Source organism: Oncorhynchus tshawytscha, linkage group LG13, assembly GCF_018296145.1.
Source record: "Oncorhynchus tshawytscha isolate Ot180627B linkage group LG13, Otsh_v2.0, whole genome shotgun sequence".
NCBI classification, from domain to species: domain Eukaryota; kingdom Metazoa; phylum Chordata; class Actinopteri; order Salmoniformes; family Salmonidae; genus Oncorhynchus; species Oncorhynchus tshawytscha.
The window spans coordinates 95,461,788-95,488,592 of NC_056441.1; the positions used below are offsets into that span (position 1 = coordinate 95,461,788).

General features: G+C 45.9%; 1 protein-coding gene across 1 annotated transcript in view; it reads left to right on the plus strand.

The window, feature by feature from the left end:
• Nucleotides 1–26,556, plus strand: part of LOC112237564 (nectin-2-like) — a 68,282-nt gene extending 41,726 nt beyond the window's left edge. The window contains exons 3-4 of the mRNA XM_024406176.2: nucleotides 5,585–5,671; nucleotides 26,379–26,556. Of these exons, the coding sequence (XP_024261944.1) occupies nucleotides 5,585–5,671; nucleotides 26,379–26,519 (228 nt within the window). The 3' untranslated portion in view covers nucleotides 26,520–26,556. The remainder of the gene's footprint in view (nucleotides 1–5,584; nucleotides 5,672–26,378) is intronic.
• The last annotated feature ends 249 nt before the right edge of the window (nucleotides 26,557–26,805 follow it).

A 26,805-nucleotide genomic window follows, 5' to 3' on the forward strand; every position in this document is an offset into this window, starting at 1 on the left:
GAAACTCAGCCTAGAACCCCAAACTGCAAGCAATGCAGGTGTAGAAGCACGGTGGCTAGGAAAAACTCCCTAGAAAGGCCAGAACCTATGAAGAACCTAGAGAGGAACCAGGCTCTGAGGGGTAGCCAGTCTTCTTCTGGCTGTCCGGGTGGAGATTATAACAGCATGGCCAAGATGTTCAAATGTTCAGAGATGACCAGCAGGGTCAAATAATAATAATCACAGTGGTTGTAGAGAGTGCAACAGGTCAGCGCCTCAGGAGTAAATGTCAGTTGGCTTTTCATAGCCGATCATTCAGAGTATGTCTACCCCTCCTGCTCTCTCAGGGTTCCATAGCCGCAGGCAGAACAGTTTAAACTGGAGCAGCAGCATGGCCAGGTGGACTGGGGACAGCAAGGAGTCATCATGCCAGATAGTCCTGAGGCATGTTCTTATGGCTCAGGTCCTCTGAGAGAGAGAGACAGAAAGAATTAGAGAGAGCACACTTAAATTCACACAGGACACCGGATAAGACAGGAGAAATACTCCAGATATAACAGACTGACCCTAGCCCCCCGACACAAACTACTGGAGGCTGAGACAAAAGGGGTCGGGAGACACTGTGGCCCCATTTGACGATATCCCCGGACAGGGCCAAACAGGCAGGATATAACCCCACCCACTTTGCCAAAGCACAGCCCCCACACGCTAGAGGGATTATCTTCAACCACCAACTTACCGTCCTGAGACAAGGCCGAGTATAGTCCACAAAGATCTCCGCCACGGTACAACCAAAGGGGGGAGGAGGCGCCAACCCAGACAGGAAGATCACGTCAGTGACTCAACCCACTCAAGTGACGCACCCCTCCTAGGGACGGCATGGAAGAGCACCAGTAAGCCAGGGACTCAGCCCCTGTAATAGGGTTAGAGGCAGAGAATCCCAGTGGAGAGAGGGGAACCGGCCAGGCAGAGACAGCAAGGGCGGTTCGTTGCTCCAGTGCCTTTCTGTTCATCTTCACACTCCTGGGCCAGACTACACTCAATCATAGGACCTACTGAGAGAGTCTTCAATAAAGACTTAAAGATATAAAGGTTGAGACAGAGTCTGCGTCTCTCACATGGGTAGGCAGACCATGCCATAAAAATGGAGCTCTATAGGAGAAAGCCCTGCCTCCAGCTGTTTGCTTAGAAATTCTAGGGACCGCAACGAGACCTGCGTCTTGTGACCGTAGCTTACGTGTAGGTATGTATGGCAGGACCAAATCGGAAAGATAGGTAGGAGCAAGCCCATGTAGTGCTTTGTAGGGTTAGCAGTAAAACCTTGAAATCAGCCCTTGCCTTACCAGGAAGCCAGATACACCTTTGCTGTCTTCAACCAGGACCTCAGCAATCCCTGCCTCATTGCCTGCGTCCGTAATCGGTCTGCGGTCAAACGCCCCTCATCACTGTCAAATGCTCCCAAAAACACTTCAGCGAGCAGGCCTCTCTAATCGACCTGGCCCGGGTATCCTGGAAGGATTTCGATCTCATCCCATCAGTAGAGGATGCCTGGTTGCTCTTTAAAAGTGTTTTCCTCACCATCTTAAATAAGCATGCCCCATTCAAAAAATGGAGAACTAAGAACCAATATTGCCCTTGGTTCAACCCAGACTTGACTGCCCTTGACCATCACATTTACATCCTGTGTTGTTCTGCGTTAGCATCGAATAGCCCCCATGATATGCAACTTTTCAGGGTAGTCAGTAACCAATATACATAGTCAGTTAGGAAAGAAATTTACATCCTGTAGCACTAATTCCAATTAGTTTTGGGACACTGTGAAGTCCACTGAGAATAAGAGCACCTCCTCCCAGCTGCCCACTGCACCGAGGCTAGGAAACACTGTCACCACCGATAAATCTACGATAATCGATCATTTTTAATAAGCATTTTTCTCTTCGGCTGGCAATGCTTTCCACCTGTTTACCCCTTCCCCGGTCAACAGCCTTGCACCCCCCCACAGTAACTTGCCCAAGCCTCCCCCATTTCTCCTTCACCCAAATCCAGACATCTGATGTTCTGAAAGAGCTGGAAAATCTGGATCCCTACAAATCAGCTGAGCTAGACAATCTGGACCCTCTCTTAAAACCTCTTGAGCTTACTTGAGACGCAGATGTCCCACCTAGAGCTCTGGAAATGCAAATGCGCTACGCTACACGCTAATAGTATTAGTTAAAACGCAAACGTTCATTAAAATACACATGCTTGGTATTGAAATAAAGCTACAGTCATTGTGAATCTAGCCACCGAGTCAGATTTTTAAAATGCTTTTCGGCGAAAGCATGAGAAGCTATTATCTGATAGCATGCAACACCCCAAAAGACCCGTAGGGGATGTAAACAAAAGAATTAGCATAGTCGGCGCTACACAAACCGCACAATAAAATATAAAACATTAATTACCTTTGACCATCTTCTTTCTTGGCACACCTTGATGTCCCATAATCAATACTGGGTCTTTTTTTGGATTAAATCGGTCCATATATAGCCTAGATATCGATCTATGAAGACTGTGTGATAAACGGAAAAAAATAGCGTTTCATAACGTAACGTCATTTTTTAAAAGTTAAAAATTCGACGATAAACTTTCACAAAACACTTCGAAATACCTTTCTAATGCAACTTTAGGTATAACTACACGTTAATAAGCTATAAAAATCATCAGGAGGCGATGTAAATTCGATAGTTGGTCGTGTGGAAAAATGTCAGGAAAAACACAGAGACAATGCCTCGGGTTGGTGGTCGGAGGGAATCGGTTCCCTTTGGTCGGATCTACCAAGAATCAAATCAGAATCAAATGAGGAGACTCTATACATCCTGTGGAAGCTGTAGGTACTGCAAGCTCGGCCTCATTTAATACGGTTCACCATTAACAATTCCTGGGAGTGGCGCATGGATATTTTTTTCCATCTCCAGTGATCAGATTTTCCTGCGCTTTTCGATGAAACAGACGTTCTGTTATAGTCACAGCCGTGATTTAAACAGTTTTGGAAACATCTGAGTGTTTTCTATCCACACATACTAATCATATGCATATACTATATTCCTGGCCTGAGTAGCAGGACGCCAAAATGTTGCGCGATTTTTAACAGAATTTCCGAAAAAGTAGGGGGAGGCTTAACAGGTTTTAACTAAACTACTGAAAGAGCTGCTTCCTGTGCTTGGCCCTCCTATGTTGAACAGTTTAAACGGCTCTCTATCCACCGGATGTGTACCAAACTCACTAAAAGTGGCAGTAATAAAGCCTCTCTTGAAAAAGCCAAACCTTGACCCAGAAAATATAAAAAACTATCGGCCTATATCGAATATTCCATTATTCTCAAACATTTTTGAAAAAGCTGTTGCATAGCAACTCACTGGCTTCCTGAAGACAATGTATACGGAATGCTTCAGTTGTCACACCCTGGTCGAAGTATATTATGTTTGTCTTCATTTATTTGGTCAGGCCAGGGTGTGACATGGGTTATTGTGGTGCGTTTTTGTCTTGGGGTTTTGTGGGGTGTCTAGCATAGTCTATGGCTGCCTGAGGCGGTTCTCAATCAGAGTCAGGTGATTATCGTTGTCTCTGATTGGGAACCATATTTAGGCAGCCATATTCTTTGAGTATTTCGTGGGTGATTGTCCTTAGTGTTCAGGTCTCTGTGTTTGTTTGCACAAGATAGGCTGTTTCGGTTTTCACGTTAAGTTTATTGTTTTTGTATAGTTCGTGTTTTTGTCTTCATTAAAGATGTATCGAACTAACCAGGTTGCATTTTGGTCCGACTCTACTTCACCCGAAGAAAACCGTAACATCAGTCTGGTTTTAGACCCATTATAGCACTAAGACTGCATTTGTGAAGGTTGTAAATTATATTTTATTGGTGTCAGACCAAGGCTCTGCATCTGTCCCTGTGCTCCTAGACCAGGGTTGGGCAACTCCAGTCCTCGAGGGCCTGATTGGTGACACAGCTTTGCCCCAGCCCCAGCTAACACACCTGACTCCAATAATCACCTAATCATGATCTTCAGTTTAGAATGCAATTAGTTTATTAATCAGCTGTGTTTGCGAGGGATGGAAAAAAGTGACACCAATCAGGAGTTACCCACCCCTGTACTAGACCATAGTGCTGCTTTTGACACCATCGATCACAACATTCTTTTGGAGAGATTGAAAAACCTAATTGGTCCACATGAAAAAGTTCTTGCCTGGTTTAGATTTTATCTGTCGGAAAGATATATTAGTTTGTCTCTGTGGATGGTTTGTCAAAGGTACAAATCAATTGTATGTTTCTGCATTGTGTCCCACCCACCACTCGCCAACCCCTCTTTTACGCTACTGCTACTCTCTGTTCATCATATATGCATAGTCACTTTAACCATATCTACATGTACATACTACCTCAATCAGCCTGACTAACCGGTGTCTGTTTATAGCCTCGCTAATTTTATAGCCTCGCTACTGTATATAGCCTGTCTTTTTACTGTTTTATTTCTTTACCTACCGATTGTTCACCTAATACCTTTTTTGCACTATTGGTTAGAGCCTGTAAGTAAGCATTTCACTGTAAGGTCTACTACACCTGACAAATAAACTTTGATTTGATTTACGTTTCAGCGTTCCTCAAGGTTCCATTTTAGGACCACTACTGTTTTCCCTATATATTCTACATCTTGCTGATGTCATTAAGAAACACAATGTCAACTTTCTCTGCTATGTGGACGACACACAGCTGTACATTTCGATAAAACATGGTGAAGCCCTAAAATTGCCTTCCCTGGAAGCCTGTGTTTTAAAGACCTGCTGTTTTCAACTCTCTAGAGACAGCAGGAGCGGTAGAGACACTCTGAATGATCGGCTATGAAAAGTCAACTGATATTTACTCCTGAGATACTGACCTGTTGCACACTGTACAACCCTGCTGGTCATCTATGGACGTTTGAACACCTTGAAGTACGATCTGGCCTTAAAGGCCATGTACTCTTAATCTCCACCCGGCACAGCCAGAGGACTGGCCACCCCTTGGATCCTGCTTCCTCTCTAGGTTTCTAATCTCCACCCGGCACAGCCAGAGGACTGGCCACCCCTTGGACCCTGCTTCCTCTCTAGGTTTCTAATCTCCACCCGGCACAGCCAGAGGACTGGCCACCCCTTGGACCCTGCTTCCTCTCTAGGTTTCTAATCTCCACCCGGCACAGCCAGAGGACTGGCCACCCCTTGGACCCTGCTTCCTCTCTAGGTTTCTAATCTCCACCCGGCACAGCCAGAGGACTGGCCACCCCAGCTTCCTCTCTAGGTTTCTTCCTAGGTTTCTGTCTTTCTAGGGAGTTTTTCCTAGCCACCGTGCTTCTACATCTGCATTGCTTGCTGTTTGTGGTTTTAGGCTGTGTTTCGGTATAGTACATTGACATGATTGACATTTGATTTATGACCCTCCATCCATCCTGTGGTAATAGTCATATATTGTATACCAATAAGAACAAGTGAAATCACTGTGGTCTGAGTGACTAGGTCTGTTCTACAGATAATATTTCTATGGCGTCTCCATTTTCACATTACTCCACTCTGAGCTGTGGTGTTTCCTGTGTAGGTGCTTACCCTGGACAAGAAGCTTCCTCTGCAGCCTCCATATTATGACATGGTACCCTCTGAGTCAATACCCTTCACTAACAAGCCGGTGAGTAGAGCAGCCTTGACCAAGGTGAACAGGTGTATAGGCCAGGTGTACAGGGTACTACAGAGCCATGTTGTACAGGTGTATAGGCCAGGTGTACAGGGTACTACAGAGCCATGTTGTACAGGTGTATATGCCAGGTGTACAGGTTACTACAGAGTCATGTTGTACAGGTGTACAGGGTACTACAGAGCAATGTTGAACAGGTGTACAGTGTACTAGAGAGCCATGTTGTACAGGTGTATAGGCCAGGTGTACAGGGTACTACAGAGCCATGTTGTACAGGGTACTGCAGAGCCATGTTGTACAGGTGTACAGGGTACTACAGAGCAATGTTGAACAGGTGTACAGGGTACTGCAGAGCCATGTTGTACAGGTGTATAGGGTACTACAGAACCATGTTGAACAGGTGTACAGGGTACTGCAGAGCCATGTTGTACAGGGTACTACAGAGCCATGGTGTACAGGTTACTACAGAGCCATGTTGTACAGGGTACTACAGAGCCATGGTGTACAGGGTACTACAGAGCCATGTTGTACAGGGTACTACAGAGCCATGGTGTACAGGGTACTACAGAGCCATGTTGTACAGGGTACTACAGAGCCATGTTGTACAGGGTACTACAGAGCCATGGTGTACAGGTTACTACAGAGCCATGTTGTACAGGGTACTACAGAGCCATGGTGTACAGGGTACTACAGAGCCATGTTGTACAGGGTACTACAGAGCCATGGTGTACAGGGTACTACAGAGCCATGTTGTACAGGGTACTACAGAGCCATGGTGTACAGGTTACTACAGAGCCATGTTGTACAGGTTACTACAGAGCCATGTTGTACAGGTGTATAGGCCAGGTCTACAGTGTACTACAGAGCCATGTTGAAGGTGTACAGGGTACTGACAACCTCCGGGCCTATCAGGCCATTGTACATACAGACGGTAGCAGCAGTCTCCTCCCCTGTTCATGTCCAGCTGGAAGAAGATAAGCTCCCACAATGACTAATTTGTCAGGGGTGGGTATGCCACGTTTGGGACTGCTTAAAGTATTTTACTCAAGAACTCGTACATATTCAATGTCTGGATGGATTCTGTCCTAACTTCACACATTTGAGGTCCATGAAGTAAAAGATAAACTATGTCAGGCTCTCCCTAAATGAACTCTCACAGGAAAGAAGCCCCACACCCATTTGGGAATAAAAGATCAGAATGTGTCAGAAAGAGTTATTTTCCCATTGAAAAAGGGTTGCCAGGCATAAGAAAACCCAAATGCAGTCAGAAGACAATCTACGTAGTTTTAAGTTTTATTCACTTGTAAAGGTTGGTCTTCCCACATTCCTTACCTGAGGAAAGACGTTGCTTTTTTGTCCCCCACTCCTAATCATCATATTAACCCCATCCTGAGTCATTACTGCGTTGACGCCACACTTTTTCAATGATCTGTCAAGCATAACGTAATTACTATCCTTTCACCCCATGAAAAACCAATTGTCTCTGCCGATAATGAAGGGGAAGAAGAATACGTTTTTAACTCTGGGAAAGTCATGCAGGCTTGGTGTTCTCCTGTTGCTAGGCTCTGTCCCTATGTAGTTGATCACAATGGGTCCTGGACAAAATAAGTGCACTATAAAGAAAGTAGGGCGGCATTTGGGTATCTACTATATACACATCTAGACTATCCATCTACACATCTAGACTATCCATATACACATCTAGACTATCCATATACACATCTAGACTATCCATCTACACATCTAGACTATCCATCTACACATCTAGACTATCCATCTACACATCTAGACTATCCATCTACACATCTAGACTATCCATCTACACATCTAGACTATCCATCTACACATCTAGACTATCCATCTACACATCTAGACTATCCATCTACACATCTAGACTATCCATCTACACATCTAGACTATCCATCTACACATCTAGACTATCCATCTACACATCTAGACTATCCATCTACACATCTAGACTATCCATCTACACATCTAGACTATCCATCTACACATCTAGACTATCCATCTACACATCTAGACTATCTACACTGCTCAAAAAAATAAAGGGAACACTAAAATAACACATCCCAGATCTGAATGAATGAAATATTTTTATTAAATACTTTTTTCTTTACGTAGTTGAATGTGCTGACAACAAAATCACACAAAAATTATCAATGGAAATCAAATTTATCAACCCATGGAGGTCTGGATTTGGAGTCACACTCAAAATTAAAGTGGAAAACCACACTACAGGCTGATCCAACTTTGATGAAATGTCCTGAAAACAATTCAAAATGAGGCTCAGTAGTGTGTGTGGCCTCCACGTGCCTGTATGACCTCCCTACAATGCCTGGGCATGCCCCTGATCTCCTGAGGGATCTCCTCCCAGACCTGGACTAAAGCATCCGCCAACTCCTGGACAGTCTGTGTTGCAACGTGGCGTTGGTGGATGGAGCGAGACATGATGTGCTCAATTGGATTCAGGTCTGGGGAACGGGCGGGCCAGTCCATAGCATCAATGCCATCCTCTTGCAGGAACTGCTGACACACTCCAGCCACATGAGGTCTAGTATTGTCTTGCATTAGGAGGAACCCAGGGCCAACCGCACCAGCATATGGTCTCACAAGGGGTCTGAGGATCTCCTCTCTGTGCCTAATGGCAGTCAGGCTACCTCTGGCGAGCACATGGAGGGCTGTGCGGCCCCCCAAAGAAATACCACCCCACACCATGACTGACCCACCGCCAACCCGGTCATGCTGGAGGATATTGCAGAAAGCAGAACGTTCTCCACGGCGTCTCCAGACTGGCACGTCTGTCACATGTGCTCAGTGTGAACCTGCTTTCATCTGTGAAGAGTACAGGGCGCCAATGGCAAATTTGCCAATCTTGGTGTTCTCTGGCAAATGCCAAACATCCTGCACGGTGTTGGGCTGTAAACACAACCCCCACCTGTGGACGTCGGGCCCTCATACCACCCTCATGGAGTCTGTTTCTGACCATTTGAGCAGACACATGCACATTTGTGGCCTGCTGGAGGTCATTTTGCAGGGCTCTAGCAGTGCTCCTCCTTCCACAAAGGCGGAGGTAGTGGTCCTGCTGCTGGGTTGTTGCCCTCCTACGGCCTCCTCCACATCTCCTGATGTACTGGCCTGTCTACTGGTAGCGCCTCCATGCTCTGGACACTACGCTGACAGACACAGCAAACCTTCTTGCCACAGCTCGCATTGATGTGCCATCCTGGATGAGCTGCACTACCTGAGCCACTTGTGTGGGTTGTAGACTCCGTCTCATGCTACCACTAGAGTGAAAGCACCGCCAACATTCAAAAGTGACCAAAACATCAGCCAGGAAGCATAGGAACCTGCGGAACCACTCCTTTATTGGGGTTGTCTTGCTATTTTCCTATAATTTCCACCTGTTGTCTATTCCATTTGCATAACAGCATGTGAAATGTATTGTCAATCAGTGTTGCTTCCTAAGTGGACAGTTTGATTTCACAGAAGTGTGATTGACTTGGGGTTACATTGTGTGGTTTAAGTGTTCCCTTTATTTTTTTGAGCAGTGTATATACACATCTAGAGTATCCGTCTGCACATCTAGAGTATCCGTCTGCACATCTAGAGTATCCGTCTGCACATCTAGAGTATCCGTCTGCACATCTAGAGTATCCGTCTGCACATCTAGAGTATCCGTCTGCACATCTAGAGTATCCGTCTGCACATCTAGAGTATCCGTCTGCACATCTAGAGTATTCGTCTGCACATCTAGAGTATCCGTCTGCACATCTAGAGTATCCATCTGCACATCTAGAGTATCCGTCTGCACATCTAGAGTATCCGTCTGCACATCTAGAGTATCCGTCTGCACATCTAGATGATCCGTCTGCAGATCTAGAGTATCCGTCTGCACATCTAGAGTGCATCCTCTGTCTGTGTGTAGATAGATACTCATCCATTTTCCAGCCTCCTGGTCATTTTCCTGGGCACACAGTTACACCCCTGGCATCAATATGACATCACAGAGATTTAGGGAACCACGTTTGTCAAAGAGAAGGGCTCTGTATTATCGAAATGAAGGAGTTGGAGACTAATGAGAAGGCCTCAGTCGCTGGGGGATTGCCATGCAGCTTTCACTGGCAAGGTAATGACGTACCCAGGGTTGTAATTGCTCCACTGCTATTTTCTGTTGTCCTTGTGTTACCCACCACTCCTGTTGTCACGGGAAATGGTAGAGCTGCCTGAACAGAACAACCAGGTGGTAAAGGGTAGAGCTGTCTGAACAGAACAACCAGGTGGTAGTGCTGTCTGAACAGAACAACCAGGTGGTAGAGCTGTCTGAACAGAACAACCAGGTGGTAGAGCTGTCTGAACAGAACAACCAGGTGGTAGAGGGTAGAGCTGTCTGAACAGAACAACCAGGTGGTAGAGCTGTCTGAACAGAACAACCAGGTGGTAGAGCTGTCTGAACAGAACAACCAGGTGGTAAAGGGTAGAGCTGTCTGAACAGAACAGCCAGGTGGTAAAGGGTAGAGCTGTCTGAACAGAACAACCAGGTGGTAAAGGGTAGAGCTGTCTGAACAGAACAGCCAGGTGGTAAAGGGTAGAGCTGTCTGAACAGAACAACCAGGTGGTAAAGGGTAGAGCTGTCTGAACAGAACAGCCAGGTGGTAAAGGGTAGAGCTGTCTGAACAGAACAACCAGGTGGTAAAGGATAGAGCTGTCTGAACAGAACAACCAGCTGGTAAAGGGTAGAGCTGTCTGAACAGAACAGCCAGGTGGTAAAGGGTAGAGCTGTCTGAACAGAACAACCAGGTGGTAGAGCTGTCTGAACAGAACAACCAGGTGGTAAAGGGTAGAGATGTCTGAATAGAACAACCAGGTGGTAAAGCTGTCTGAACAGAACAACCAGGTGGTAAAGGGTAGAGCTGTCTGAACAGAACAACCAGGTGGTAAAGGGTAGAGCTGTCTGAACAGAACAGCCAGGTGGTAAAGGGTAGAGCTGTCTGAACAGAACAACCAGGTGGTAAAGGGTAGAGCTGTCTGAATAGAGCAACCAGGTGGTAAAGCTGTCTGAACAGAACAACCAGGTGGTAAAGGGTAGAGCTGTCTGAACAGAACAACCAGGTGGTAGAGCTGTCTGAACAGAACAACCAGGTGGTAAAGGGTAGAGCTGTCTGAACAGAACAACCAGGTGGTAAAGGGTAGAGCTGTCTGAACAGAACAACCAGGTGGTAAAGGATAGAGCTGTCTGAACAGAACAACCAGGTGGTAGAGCTGTCTGAACAGAACAACCAGGTGGTAAAGGATAGAGCTGTCTGAACAGAACAACCAGGTGGTAAAGGGTAGAGCTGTCTGAACAGAACAACCAGGTGGTAAAGGGTAGAGCTGTCTGAACAGAACAACCAGGTGGTAAAGGGTAGAGCTGTCTGAACAGAACAACCATGTGGTAAAGGGTAGAGCTGTCTGAACAGAACAACCAGGTGGTAAAGTGTAGAGCTGTCTGAACAGAACAGCCAGGTGGTAGAGCTGTCTGAACAGAACAACCAGGTGTTAAAGGGTAGAGCTGTCTGAACAGAACACCCAGGTGGTAAAGGGTAGAGCTGTCTGAACAGAACACCCAGGTGGTAAAGGGCAGAGCTGTCTGAATAGAACAACCAGGTGGTAGTGCTGTCTGAATATAACAACCAGGTGGTAGAGCTGTCTGAACAGAACAACCAGGTGGTAGAGCTGTCTGAACAGAACAACCAGGTGGTAGAGCTGTCTGAATAGAACAACCAGGTGGTAAAGAGTAGAGCTGTCTGAACAGAACAACGAGGTGGTAAAGGGTAGAGCTCTCTGAACAGAACAACCAGGTGGTAGAGCTGTCTGAATAGAACAACCAGGTGGTAAAGGGAAGAGCTGTCTGGACAGAACAACCAGGTGGAAAAGGGTAGAGCTGTCTGAATAGAACAACCAGGTGGTAAAGGGTAGAGCTGTCTGAATAGAACAACCAGGTGGTAAAGGGTAGAGCTGTCTGAACAGAACAGCCAGGTGGTAAAGGGTAGAGCTGTCTGAACAGAACAGCCAGGTGGTAAAGGGTAGAGCTGTCTGAACAGAACAGCCAGGTGGTAAAGGGTAGAGCTGTCTGAACAGAACAGCCAGGTGGTAAAGGGTAGAGCTGTCTGAACAGAACAACCAGGTGGTAAAGGATAGAGCTGTATGAACAGAACAACCAGGTGGTAAAGGATAGAGCTGTATGAACAGAACAACCAGCTGGTAAAGGGTAGAGCTGTCTGAACAGAACAACCAGCTGGTAAAGGGTAGAGCTGTCTGAACAGAACAACCAGCTGGTAAAGGGTAGAGCTGTCTGAACAGAACAGCCAGGTGGTAAAGGGTAGAGCTGTCTGAACAGAACAGCCAGGTGGTAGACCTCTCTGAACAGAACAACCAGGTGGTAGAGCTGTCTGAACAGAACAACCAGGTGGTAGAGCTGTCTGAACAGAACAACCAGGTGGTAGAGCTGTCTGAACAGAACAACCAGGTGGTAAAGGGTAGAGCTGTCTGAACAGAACAACCAGGTGGTAAAGGGTAGAGCTGTCTGAACAGAACAACCAGGTGGTAAAGGGTAGAGCTGTCTGAACAGAACAACCAGGTGGTAAAGGGTAGAGCTGTCTGAACAGAACAACCAGGTGGTAAAGGGTAGAGCTGTCTGAACCGTACAGCCAGGTGGTAAAGCTGTCTGAACAGAACAACCAGGTGGTAGAGCTGTCTGAACAGAACAACCAGGTGGTAAAGCTGTCTGAACAGAACAACCAGGTGGTAAAGGGTAGAGCTGTCTGAACAGAACAGCCAGGTGGTAAAGCTGTCTGAACAGAACAACCAGGTGGTAAATGATAGAGCTGTCTGAACAGAACAACCAGGTGGTAAAGGGTAGAGTTGTCTGAACAGAACAACCAGGTGGTAAAGTATAGAACTGTCTGAACAGAACAACCAGGTGGTAAAGGGTAGAGCTGTCTGAACAAAACAACCAGGTGGTAAAGGGTAGAGCTGTCTTAATAGAACAACCAGGTGGTAAAGGATAGAGCTGTCGGAATAGAACAACCAGGTAGTAGAGTTGTCTGAACAGAACAACCAGGTGGTAGAGCTGTCTCAACAGAACAGCCAGGTGGTAGAGCTGTCTGAACAGAACAACCAGGTGGTAAAGGGTAGAGCTGTCTGAACAGAACAACCAGGTGGTAAAGGGTAGAGCTGTCTGAACAGAACAACCAGGTGGTAAAGGGTAGAGCTGTCTGAACAGAACAACCAGGTGGTAAAGGGTAGAGCTGTCTGAACAGAACAACCAGGTGGTAAAGGGTAGAGCTGTCTGAACAGAACAACCAGGTGGTAAAGGATAGAGCTGTCTGAACAGAACAACCAGGTGGTAGAGCTGTCTGAACAGAACAACCAGGTGGTAAAGGGTAGAGCTGTCTGAACAGAACAACCAGGTGGTAAAGGGTAGAGCTGTCTGAACAGAACAACCAGGTGGTAGAGCTGTCTGAACAGAACAACCAGGTGGTAAAGGGTAGAGCTGTCTGAACAGAACAACCAGGTGGTAAAGGGTAGAGCTGTCTGAACAGAACAACCAGGTGGTAAAGGGTAGTGCTGTCTGAATAGAACAACCAGGTGGTAAAGCTGTCTGAACAGAACAACCAGGTGGTAAAGGGTAGAGCTGTCTGAACAGAACAACCAGGTGTTAAAGGGTAGAGCTCTCTGAACAGAACAACCAGGTGGTAGAGCTGTCTGAACAGAACAACCAGGTGGTAAAGGGTAGAGCTGTCTGAACAGAACAGCCAGGTGGTAGAGCTGTCTGAACAGAACAGCCAGGCGGTAGACCTGTCTGAACAGAACAACCAGGTGAGGTGGTAAAGGGTAGAACTGTCTGAATAGAACAACCAGTTGGTAAAGGGTAGAACTGTCTGAACAGAACAGCCAGGTGGTAGAGCTGTCTGAAGAGAACAGCCAGGTGGTGAGATGTCTGAACAGAACAACCAGGTGGTAGAGCTGTCTGAACAGAACAACCAGGTGGTAGAGCTGTCTGAACAGAACAGCCAGGTGGTAAAGCGTAGAGCTGTCTGAACAGAACAACCAGGTGGTAAAGGGTAGAGCTGTCTGAACCGTACAGCCAGGTGGTAAAGCTGTCTGAACAGAACAACCAGGTGGTAGAGCTGTCTGAACAGAACAACCAGGTGGTAGAGCTGTCTGAACAGAACAACCAGGTGGTGGAGCTGTCTGAACAGAACAACCAGGTGGTAGAGCTGTCTGAACAGAACAACCAGGTGGTAGAGCTGTCTTAACAGAACAACCAGGTGGTAGAGCTGTCTGAACAGAACAGCCAGGTGGTAACGGGTAGAGCTGTCTGAACAGAACAGTCAGGTGGTAATGGGTAGAGCTGTCTGAACAGAACAACCAGGTGGTAAAGGGTAGAGCTGTCTGAACCGTACAGCCAGGTGGTAAAGCTGTCTGAACAGAACAACCAGGTGGTAGAGCTGTCTGAACAGAACAACCAGGTGATAAAGCTGTCTGAACAGAACAACCAGGTGGTAAAGGGTAGAGCTGTCTGAACAGAACAGCCAGGTGGTAAAGCTGTCTGAACAGAACAACCAGGTGGTAAATGATAGAGCTGTCTGAACAGAACAACCAGGTGGTAAAGGGTAGAGTTGTCTGAACAGAACAACCAGGTGGTAGAGCTGTCTGAACAAAACAACCAGATGGTAAAGGGTAGAGCTGTCTGAACAGAACAACCAGGTGGTAAAGGGTAGAGCTGTCTGAACAGAACAACCAGGTGGTAAAGGGGAGAGCTGTCTGAATAGAACAACCAGGTGGTAAAGGATAGAGCTGTCTGAACAGAACAACCAGGTGGTAGAGCTGTCTGAACAGAACAACCAGGTGGTAAAGGGTAGAGCTGTCTGAACAGAACAACCAGGTGGTAAAGGGTAGAGCTGTCTGAACAGAACAACCAGGTGGTAAAGGGTAGAGCTGTCTGAACAGAACAACCAGGTGGTAGAGCTGTCTGAACAGAACACCAGGTGGTAGAGCTGTCTGAACAGAACAACCAGGTGGTAAAGGGTACAGCTGTCTGAACAGAATAACCATGTGGTAAAGGGTAGAGCTGTCTGAACAGAACAACCAGGTGGTAAAGTGTAGAGCTGTCTGAACAGAACAACCAGGTGGTAGAGCTGTCTCAACAGAACAGCCAGGTGGTAGAGCTGTCTCAACAGAACAGCCAGATTGTAGAGCTGTCTGAACAGAACAACCAGGTGGTAAAGGGTAGAGCTGTCTGAACAGAACAACCAGGTTGTAAAGGGTAGAGCTGTCTGAACAGAACAACCAGGTGGTAAGGGGTAGAGCTGTCTGAACAGAACAACCAGGTGGTAAAGGATAGAGCTGTCTGAACAGAACAACCAGGTGGTAAAGGGTAGAGCTGTCTGAACAGAACAGCCAGGTGGTAAAGGGTAGAGCTGTCTGAACAGAACAACCAGGTGGTAAAGGGTAGAGCTGTCTGAACAGAACAACCAGGTGGTAAAGGGTAGAGTTGTCTGAATAGAACAACCAGGTGGTAGAGCTGTCTGAACAGAACAACCAGGTGGTAAAGGGTAGAGCTGTCTGAACAGAACAACCATGTGGTAAAGGGTAGAGCTGTCTGAACAGAACAACCAGGTGGTAGAGCTGTCTGAAATGAATAGCCAGGTGGTAGAGCTGTCTGAACAGAACAGCCAGGTGGGAGAGCTGTCTGAACAGAACAACCAGGTGGTAGAGCTGTCTGAACAGAACAACCAGGTGGTAAAGGGTAGCGCTGTCTGAACAGAATGGCCAGGTGGTGGAGCTGTCTGAACAGAACAACCAGGTGGTAAAGGATAGAGCTGTCTGAACAGAACAACCAGGTGGTAAAGGGTAGAGCTGTCTGAACAGAACAACCAGGTGGTCAAGGGTAGAGCTGTCTGGACAGAACAACCAGGTGGTAAAGGGTAGAGCTGTCTGAACAGAACAACCAGCTGGTAAAGGGTAGAGCTGTCTGAACAGAACAACCAGCTGGTAAAGGGTAGAGCTGTCTGAACAGAACAGCCAGGTGGTAAAGGGTAGAGCTGTCTGAACAGAACAACCAGGTGGTAAAGGGTAGAGCTGTCTGAACAGAACAGCCAGGTGGTAGAGCTGTCTGAACAGAACAACCAGGTGGTAGAGCTGTCTGAACAGAACAACCAGGTGGTAGAGCTGTCTGAACAGAACAACCAGGTGGTAGAGCTGTCTGAACAGAACAGCCAGGTGGTAACGGGTAGAGCTCACTGAACAGAACAGCCAGGTGATAGAGCTGTCTGAACAGAACAGCCAGGCGGTAGATCTGTCTGAACAGAACAACCAGGTGAGGTGGTAAAGGGTAGAACTGTCTGAATAGAACAACCAGGTGGTAAAGGGTAGAGCTGTCTGAACAGAACAGCAAGGTGGTAGAGCTGTCTGAACAGAACAGCCAGGTGGTAGAGCTGTCTGAACAGAACAGCCAGGTGGTAGAGATGTCTGAACAGAACAACCAGGAGGTATAGCTGTCTGAACAGAACAACCAGGTGGTAAAGCTGTCTGAACAGAACAGCCAGGTGGTAAAGGGTAGAGCTGTCTGAACAGAACAACCAGGTGGTAAAGGGTAGAGCTGTCTGAACCGTACAGCCAAGTGGTAAAGCTGTCTGAACAGAACAACCAGGTGGTAGAGCTGTCTGAACAGAACAACCAGGTGGTAAAGGGTAGAGCTGTCTGAACAGAACAACAAGGTGGTAAAGGGTAGAGCTGTCTGAATAGAACAACCAGGTGGTAAAGCTGTCTGAACAGAACAACCAGGTGGTAGAGCTGTCTGAACAGAACAACCAGGTGGTAAAGGGTAGAGCTGTCTGAACAGAACAACCAGGTGGTAAAGGGTAGAGCTTTCTGAACAGAACAAAAAGGTGGTAAAGGGTAGAGCTGTCTGAACAGAACAACCAGGTGGTAAAGCTGTCTGAACAGAACAACCAGGTGGTAAAAGCTGTCTGAACAGAACAACCAGGTGGTAAAAGCTGTCTGAACAAAACAACCAGGTGGTAAAGGGTAGTGCTGTCTGAACAGAACAACCAGGTGGTAAAGGGTAGAGCTGTCTGAACAGAACAACCAGGTGGTAAAGGGTAGAGCTGTCTGAACAGAACAACCAGGTGGTAAAGGGTAGAGTTTCTGAACAGAACAACCAGGTGGTAAAGGGTAGTGCTGTCTGAACAGAGCAGCCAGGTGGTAAAGGGTAGAGCTGTCTGAACAGAACAACCAGGTGGTAAAGGGTAGTGCTGTCTGAACAGAGCAGCCAGGTGGTAAAGGGTAGAGCTGTCTGAACAGAACAACCAGGTGGTAAAGCTGTCTGAACAGAACAACCAGGTGGTAAAGGGTAGAGCTGTCTGAACAGAACAGCCAGGTGGTAAAGCTCTCTGAACAGAACAGCCAGGTGGTAAAGGGTAGAGCTGTCTGTACAGAACAACCAGGTGGTAAAGGATAGAGCTGTCTGAATAGAACAGCCAGGTGGTAGAGCTCTCTGAACAGAACAACCAGGTGGTAGAGCTGTCTGAACAGAACAACCAGGTGGTAGAGCTGTCTGAATAGAACAGCCAGGTGGTAGAGCTCTCTGAACAGAACAACCAGGTGGTAGAGCTGTCTGAACAGAACAACCAGGTGGTAAAGGGTACAGCTGTCTGAACAGAACAGCCAGGCGGTAGAGCTGTCTGAACAGAACAACCAGGTGAGGTGGTAAAGAGTAGAGCTGTCTGAATAGAACAACCAGGTGGTAAAGGGTAGAGCAGTCTGAACAGAACAGCCAGGTGGTAGAGCTGTCTGAACAGAACAGCCAGGTGGTAGAGCTGTCTGAACAGAACAGCCAGGTGGTAGAGCTGTCTGAACAGAACAACCAGGTGGAAGAGCTGTCTGAACAGAACAACCAGGTGGTAAAGCTGTCTGAACAGAACAACCAGGTGAGGTGGTAAAGAGTAGAGCTGTCTGAATAGAACAACCAGGTGGTAAAGGGTAGAGCAGTCTGAACAGAACAGCCAGGTGGTAGAGCTGTCTGAACAGAACAGCCAGGTGGTAGAGCTGTCTGAACAGAACAGCCAGGTGGTAGAGCTGTCTGAACAGAACAACCAGGTGGAAGAGCTGTCTGAACAGAACAACCAGGTGGTAAAGCTGTCTGAACAGAACAGCCAGGTGGTAACGGGTAGAGCTGTCTGAACAGAACAGCCAGGTGGTAACGGGTAGAGCTGTCTGAACAGAACAGCCAGGTGGTAACGGTTAGATCTGTCTGAACAGAACAACCAGGTGGTAAAGGGTAGAGCTGTCTGAACCGTACAGCCAGGTGGTAAAGCTGTCTGAACAGAACAACCAGGTGGTAGAGCTGTCTGAACAGAACAACCAGGTGGTAAAGGGTAGAGCTGTCTGAACAGAACAGCCAGGTGGTAAAGCTGTCTGAACAGAACAACCAGGTGGTAAAGGGTAGAGCTGTCTGAACAGAACAGCCAGGTGGTAAAGCTGTCTGAACAGAACAACCAGGTGGTAAAGGGTAGAGCTGTCTGAACAGAACAGCCAGGTGGTAAAGCTGTGTGAACAGAACAACCAGGTGGTAAAGCTGTCTGAACAGAACAGCCAGGTGGTAAAGGGTAGAGCTGTCTGAACAGAACAACCAGGTGGTAAAGGATAGAGTTGTCTGAACAGAACAACCATGTGGTAAAGGGTAGTGCTGTCTGAACAGAACAGCCAGGTGGTAGAGCTCTCTGAACAGAACAACCAGGTGGTAGAGCTGTCTGAACAGAACAACCAGGTGGTAAAGGGTACAGCTGTCTGAACAGAACAGCCAGGTGGTAGAGCTGTCTGAACAGAACAGCCAGGCGGTAGAGCTGTCTGAACAGAACAACCAGGTGAGGTGGTAAAGGGTAGAGCTGTCTGAATAGAACAACCAGGTGGTAAAGGGTAGAGCAGTCTGAACAGAACAGCCAGGTGGTAGAGCTGTCTGAACAGAACAGCCAGGTGGTAGAGCTGTCTGAACAGAACAGCCAGGTGGTAGAGCTGTCTGAACAGAACAACCAGGTGGTAGAGCTGTCTGAACAGAACAACCAGGTGGTAAAGGGTAGAGCTGTCTGAACAGAACAACCAGGTGGTAAAGGGTAGAGCTGTCTGAACCGTACAACCAGGTGGTAAAGCTGTCTGAACAGAACAACCAGGTGGTAGAGCTGTCTGAACAGAACAACCAGGTGGTAGAGCTGTCTGAACAGAACAACCAGGTGGCAGAGCTGTCTGAAAAGAACAACCAGGTGGTAGAGCTGTCTGAACAGAACAGCCAGGTGGTAACGGGTAGAGCTGTCTGAACAGAACAGCCAGGTGGTAACGGTTAGAGCTGTCTGAACAGAACAACCAGGTGGTAAAGGGTAGAGCTGTCTGAACAGAACAACCAGGTGGTAAAGCTGTCTGAACAGAACAACCAGGTGGTAAAGGGTAGAGCTGTCTGAACAGAACAGCCAGGTGGTAAAGCTGTCTGAACAGAACAACCAGGTGGTAAAGGGTAGAGCTGTCTGAACAGAACAACCAGGTGGTAAAGGGTAGAGCTGTCTGAACAGAACAACCAGGTGGTAAAGGATAGAGTTGTCTGAACAGAACAACCAGGTGGTAAAGGGTAGAGCTGTCTGAACAGACAACCAGGTGGTAAAGTGTAGAGCTGTCTGAACAGAACAACCAGGTGGTAAAGGATAGAGTTGTCTGAACAGAACAACCATGTGGTAAAGGGTAGAGCTGTCTGAACAGAACAACCAGGTGGTAAAGGATAGAGCTGTCTGAACAGACAACCAGGTGGTAAAGTGTAGACCTGTCTGAACAGAACAACCAGGTGGTAAAGGATAGAGTTGTCTGAACAGAACAACCATGTGGTAAAGGGTAGAGCTGTCTGAACAGAACAACCAGGTGGTAAAGGATAGAGCTGTCTGAACAGACAACCAGGTGGTAAAGTGTAGACCTGTCTGAACAGAACAACCAGGTGGTAAAGGATAGAGTTGTCTGAACAGAACAACCAGGTGGTAAAGTGTAGAGCTGTCTCAACAGAACAGCCAGGTGGTAGAGCTGTCTGAACAGAACAACCAGGTGGTAAAGGGTAGAGCTGTCTGAACAGAACAACCAGGTGGTAAAGGGTAGAGCTGTCTGAACCGTACAGCCAGGTGGTAAAGCTGTCTGAACAGAACAACCAGGTGGTAGAGCTGTCTGAACAGAACAACCAGGTGGTAGAGCTGTCTGAACAGAACAGCCAGGTGGTAACGGGTAGAGCTGTCTGAACAGAACAACCAGGTGGTAAAGGGTAGAGCTGTCTGAACCGTACAGCCAGGTGGTAAAACTGTCTGAACAGAACAACCAGGTGGTAAAGGGTAGAGCTGTCTGAACAGAACAGCCAGGTGGTAAAGGGTAGAGCTGTCTGAACAGAACAACCAGGTGGTAAAGGGTAGAGCTGTCTGAACAGAACAACCAGGTGGTAAAGGATAGAGTTGTCTGAACAGAACAACCAGGTGGTAGAGCTGTCTCAACAGAACAACCAGGTGGTAGAGCTGTCTCAACAGAACAACCAGGTGGTAGAGCTGTCTGAACAGAACAACCAGGTGGTAAAGGGTAGAGCTGTCTGAACAGAACAACCAGGTGGTAAAGGGTAGAGCTGTCTGAACAGAACAACCAGGTGGTAAAGGGTAGAGCTGTCTGAACAGAACAACCAGGTGGTAAAGGGTAGAGCTGTCTGAACAGAACAACCAGGTGTTAAAGGATAGTTTTCTTAACTCTTCTTGAACTGCACTGTTGGTTAAGGGCTTGTTAATAAGCATTTCATGTTAAGGTTTTATTTCATTTTATTTGTTATCAAAGAGGATGTTGTTGCTAATTTACATTTCAAATGATCATCATGTGGTAAGTGGAACCATGTTAAATGCAGCACACTTGCTGTTAGCCATCTCTTTGTGTTTTAATGCAGCACACTTGCTGTTGTTAGCCATATCTTTGTGTTTAACGCAGCACGCTTGCCATTGTTAGCCATCTCTATGTGTAATTTAATGCAGCACGCTTGCCGTTGTTAGCCATCTCTGTGTGTTTCAATTAAAAGAGAAATCAGGGTCCAGAGTAACGCCGAGGTCCTTCACAGTTTTATTTGAGACGACTGCACAACCATCAAGATTAATTGTCAAAGTGAATGATGACAGGCCCTACTGTCTGTTAAAACACAGTCCAGTTCATAGTCAATGATGGCAGGCCCTACTGCCTGTAAACACACAGTCCAGATCAGAGTGAATGATGACAGGCCCTACTGCCTGTAAACACACAGTCCAGATCAGAGTGAATGATGACAGGCCCTACTGCCTGTAAACACACAGTCCAGATCATAGTGAATGATGATAGGCCCTTGTGGCAAATGGCTTAATTAATTTACTGCAGTGACTCTTTTAATTGTCCAAACGCACAACCGCTTCCCCACTATATTTCTATAGAATTTTCACAAGTGCCTTAGTATATGTAATGTAATCCCCAAACATTCTAAGATCAATGAAAACGTCTGATTTTTTTTTAAGTGTCATATTCTTCCTGGTGTTGTATATGAACTGATATTGATAAGATTTCATGTTGATAAAATGCTGTCATTTCCACTTTAAATGCAAAAAACATTCTCACACAAGTTATTTTCAAAAAGATGGCTAATAACATTAAGCGTGCTGCATTAAATTACACATAGAGATGGCTAACAACAGCAAGCGTGCTACATTAAATTACACAAAGAGATGGCTAACAACAGCAAGCATGCTACATTAAATTACACATACAGATGGCTAACAACAGCAAGCGTGCTACATTAAATTACACAAAGAGATGGCTAACAACAGCAAGTGTGCTGCATTAAATTACACAAAGAGAAGGCTAACAACTGCAAGCGCGCTGCATTAAATTACACAAAGAGATGGCTAACAACAGCAAGCGCGCTGCATTAAATTACACAAAGAGATGGCTAACAACAGCAAACGTGCTGCATTAAATTACACAGAGATGGCTAACAACAGCAAGCGCGCTGCATTAAATTACACAAAGAGATGGCTAACAACAGCAAACGTGCTGCATTAAATTACACAGAGATGGCTAATAACAGCAAGCGCGCTGCATTAAAACACAAAGAGATGGCTAACAACAGCAAGCGCGCTGCATTAAAACACAGAGATGGCTAACAACAGCAAGTGTGCTGCATTAAATTACACAAAGAGATGGCTAACAACAGCAAGTGTGCTGCATTAAATTACACATAGAGATGGCTAACAACAGCAAGCGTGCTGCATTAAATTACACATAGAGATGGCTAACAACAGCAAGCGTGCTGCATTAAATTACACATAGAGATGGCTAACAACAGCAAGCGTGCTGCATTAAATTACACATAGAGATGGCTAACAACAGCAAGCGTGCTGCATTAAATTACACATAGAGATGGCTAACAACAGCAAGCGTGCTGCATTAAAACACATAGAGATGGCTAACAACAGCAAGCGTGCTGCATTAAAACACATAGAGATGGCTAACAACAGCAAGTGTGCTGCATTAAACACAGTTCCACTTACCAGATGATGATCATTTGAAATGTAATGTAAATTAGCAGCAACATCCTCTTTGATAACAAATCAAATTAAATAAAACCTTAATTAACATGAAATGCTCATTAACAAGCCCTTAACCAACAGTGCAGTTCAAGAAGAGTTAAGAAAATATTTACCAAATAAACTAAAGTAAAAAAAAAAGTCATAAAAAAGGAGGCCAAAGTTTTCATGAAAAACGGTCCCACTCATTATGTAAAAATGTGATTGGTTGATTCCACTGTCACTCCAAAATATTGCCCTAATACAGTTGAATGGCAGATGCCTTTCTTCTGATTGCCTAGCCAATGGCTGACTTAGATAGCTAGATTTTGATCATGTAAACTGAAGAGATTAAATCATACATCATTGAACATAATAATATAATTATTATTACTATTATAATAATTATTTAATAAATCCTTAGCCCTTCTCTGAAGGCGTAGAAGGCCCATTGTTCCCCACTGTGTTTGGGTTAGTAATAATTTATAGAGTGGCTCTATTTGCCCTCAGTATGCTTTTTTTCACTATTCTGAATGTTTAAAGTAAATACTGGACATTTTGGACTTATTATGGAGGTAATATGACAAATTATAATAATGGTCTTGAACTGGACTCACATTTTTCTGACCTCGGTCTTGACTCTGTCTCAGACCCATTCTCCCCATCTCAGTATTGACTCGGTCTCGCCCAATTATCATAGGACCGTCTCTCATCATCATAGGACCCTGTCTCATTATCATAGGACCAGAACCCAAACCCTCTCTCATTATCATAGGACCCTCTCTCATTATCATAGGACCCTCTCTCATTATCATAGGACCATCTCTCATTATCATAGGACCCTGTCTCATTATCACAGGATCCTGTCTCATTATCACAGGACCCTGTCTCATTGTCATAGGACCCTATCTCATTATCATAGGACCCGAACCCTAAACATGTCTCATTATCGTAGGACCCTGTCTCATTATCGTAGGACCCTGTCTCATTATCATAGGACCCTGTCTCCTTATCATAGGACCCTCTCTCATTATCATAGGACCCTCTCTCATTATTGTAGGACCCTCTCTCATTATCATAGGACCATATCTCATTATCACAGGACCCGAACCCTAAACCTCTCTCATTATCGTAGGACCCTCTCTCATTATCATAGGACCCTCTCTCATTATCATAGGACCCTATCTCATTATAATAGGACCCGAACCCTAACCCTCTCTCATTATCGTACGACCCTCTCTCATTATCGTACGACCCTCTCTCATTATCGTACGGCCCTCTCTCATTATCGTACGACCCTCTCTCATTATCGTACGACCCTCTCTCATTATCGTACGACCCTCTCTCATTATCGTAGGACCCAAACCCTAACCCTCTATCATTATCGTACAACCCTCTCTCATTATCATAGGACCCGCTCTCATGATCATAGGACCCGCTCTCATGATCATAGGACCCTCTCTCATGATCATAGGCCCCTCTCTCATGATCATAGGCCCCTCTCTCATGATCATAGGCCCCTCTCTCATGATCATAGGACCCCATCTCATTATCGTACGGCCCTCTCTCATTATCGTACGTCCCTCTCTCATTATCGTACGACCCTCTCTCATTATCGTACGGCCCTCTCTCATTATCGTACGACCCTCTCTCATTATCGTACGACCCTCTCTCATTATCGTACGACCCTCTCTCATTATCGTAGGACCCGAACCCTAACTATCTCATTATTGTATGACTCTCTCTCATTATCATAGGACCCAAACCGTAACCCTCTTTCATTATCGTACAACCCTCTCTCATTATCATAGGACCCGCTCTCATGATCATAGGACCCGCTCTCATGATCATAGGACCCTCTCTCATGATCATAGGCCCCTCTCTCATGATCATAGGCCCCTCTCTCATGATCATAGGCCCCTCTCTCATGATCATAGGACCCCATCTCATTATCGTACGGCCCTCTCTCATTATCGTACGTCCCTCTCTCATTATTGTACGACCCTCTCTCGTTATCGTAGACCCTCTCTCATTATCATAGGACCCAAACCCTAACCCTCTATCATTATCGTATGACCCTCTCATTATCATAGGACCCTGTCTCATTATCTTAGGACCCAAACCCTAACCCTATCACATTATCATAGGACCCCATCTCATTATTGTACGGCCCTCTCTCATTATTGTAGGACCCTCTCTCATTATTGTAGGACCCTCTCTCGTTATCGTAGACCCTCTCTCATTATCATAGGACCCGAACCCTAACCCTCTATCATTATCGTATGACCCTCTCTCATTATCATAGGACCCTATCTCATTATCATAAGACTCTCTCTCAGGATCATAGGCCCCTCTCTCATTATCATAAGACCCTCTCTCATTATTGTAGGACCCTCTCTCATTATCATAAGACCCTCTTTCATTATCGTACAACCCTCTCTCATTATCATAAGACTCTCTCTCATTACCATAGGTCCCTCTCTCATGATCATAGGCCCCTCTCTCATTATCATAAGACCCTTTTTTAAAGATTTCCACACAACATCCTCAATCGATCTGCAGTCCTCTTTCTGTTTCTCTTGCTATTTCCATCTTTCTTTCATTCTTCCATCCTTCTTCAACTGCCTCCCACACTCTCACACAAAACTAATAATAACATTTGTTGTTTACTCCTCCCCCTCCCTCCCCTCCCTCTCCTTTCTTGCTCTTTCCGTGTCTCACACATAAAGCGCCTTCAGAAAGTATTCACACCCCTTGACTTTTTTCACATTTTGTTGTGTTACAGCCTGAAATAAAAATGGGGCACTGGCCTACACACAATACCCCATAATGTCAAAGTGGAATTAAATATTTTTAAATGTTTACAAACATATCAAAAATGAAAAGCTAAAATGTCTTGAGTCAATAAGTATTCAACCCCTTTGTTATGGCAAACCTAAATAAGTTCAGGAGTAAACATTTGTTTAATAGGTTGCATGGACAATAATAACATGATTTTTGAATTCCTTCCTCATCTCTGTACCCCACAAAGGTCCCTCAGTCGAGCAGTCAATTTGGTGACTTTTTAGAACAGTTATAGAGTTTAATGGCTGTGAGAGGAGAGAACTGAGGATGGATCAACAACATTATAGTTACTCCACAATACTAAACTAAATGACAGAGTGAAAAAAGGAAGCTGGTGCAGCATAAAAATATTCCAAAACATGCATCCTGTTTGTAACAAGGCATTTAAGTAAAACTGCAAAAAATGTGTCAAAGAAATTATCTTTTTGTCCTGAATACAAAGTGTTATGTTTGGGCAACTCCAATACAACACATTACTGAGTACTAGTCTCCATATTTTCAAGCATGGTGGTGGCTGCATCATGTTATGGGTATGCTTGCACTGGGGAGTTTTTCAGGACACAAAAGAAAAGGAATGGAGCTAAGCACAGGCAAAATCCTAGAGGAAAGCCTGGTTCAGTCTGTTTTCCCCAGACACTGGGGAGATGAATTCCCCTTTCAGCAGGACAATAAACTAAAACACAAGGCCAAATCTACACTGGAGTTGCTTACCAAGAAGACCGAGTTAGGCCGAGTTACAGTTTGGACTTAAATCTGCTTGAAAATCTTTGGCAAGAATTTCAAATATTTGTCTAGCCAATGATCAACAACCAATTTGACAGAGCTTGAAGAAGTTTGAAAAGAATAATGGGGAAATGTTGCACAATCTAGGTGTGGAAAGCTCTTGGAGACTTACCCAGTAAGACTCACAGCTGTAATCACTGCCAAAGCTGCTCCTACAAAGTTTTGACTCAGGGGTGTGAATACTTATAAAATGAGATATTTCTTTATTTAATTTTCAATAAATTTGCAAAAACATGTTTTCACTTTATCTTTATGGGGTATTGTGTGTAGATGGGTGGGAAAAATCACTTCAATCAATGTTGAATTCAGGCTGTAAAACAACAAAATGTAGAATCAGTCAATGGGGTATGAAGACTTTCTGAAGGCACTCACTGTCTCTCTATCACTCTCTCTCATCAAACTCCTCTTGCCTCTCTTGTCTCTAGAACTCTGGCCACAGGGACTGTGATGTCCAGTATGCAGAGCTGGATACTGCGTCTCTGGCCTACTCCCCCAGCACACGGAGCTCTATGCACTCTGCCGGGGACCTTGTCGAGTATGCAACCATCCAGCCTAGCTCACACTAACGCATGCCATTATAGGCCTTTTCCCTCCGACTCTGGCCTCAAGGTACACAGACTGGTGCACTCTCCTCTCCTCTCCCCTCCTCTCTCATTTCTCCTCTCCTCTCCCATGCCTTCATCTCCAACTGCCTCCCACACTCTCCTCTCCCATCCCTCCATCTCCAACTGCCTCCCACACTCTCCTTGCCTCTCCCTCTTCAGCCTCCTCTCCTCTCCCCCTTGCTTCTCTTGCCCTTGTCTTTTAATCTGCTATTGTTTCGTCCACGATTCCTCTCTCTTCTCCCCTGAA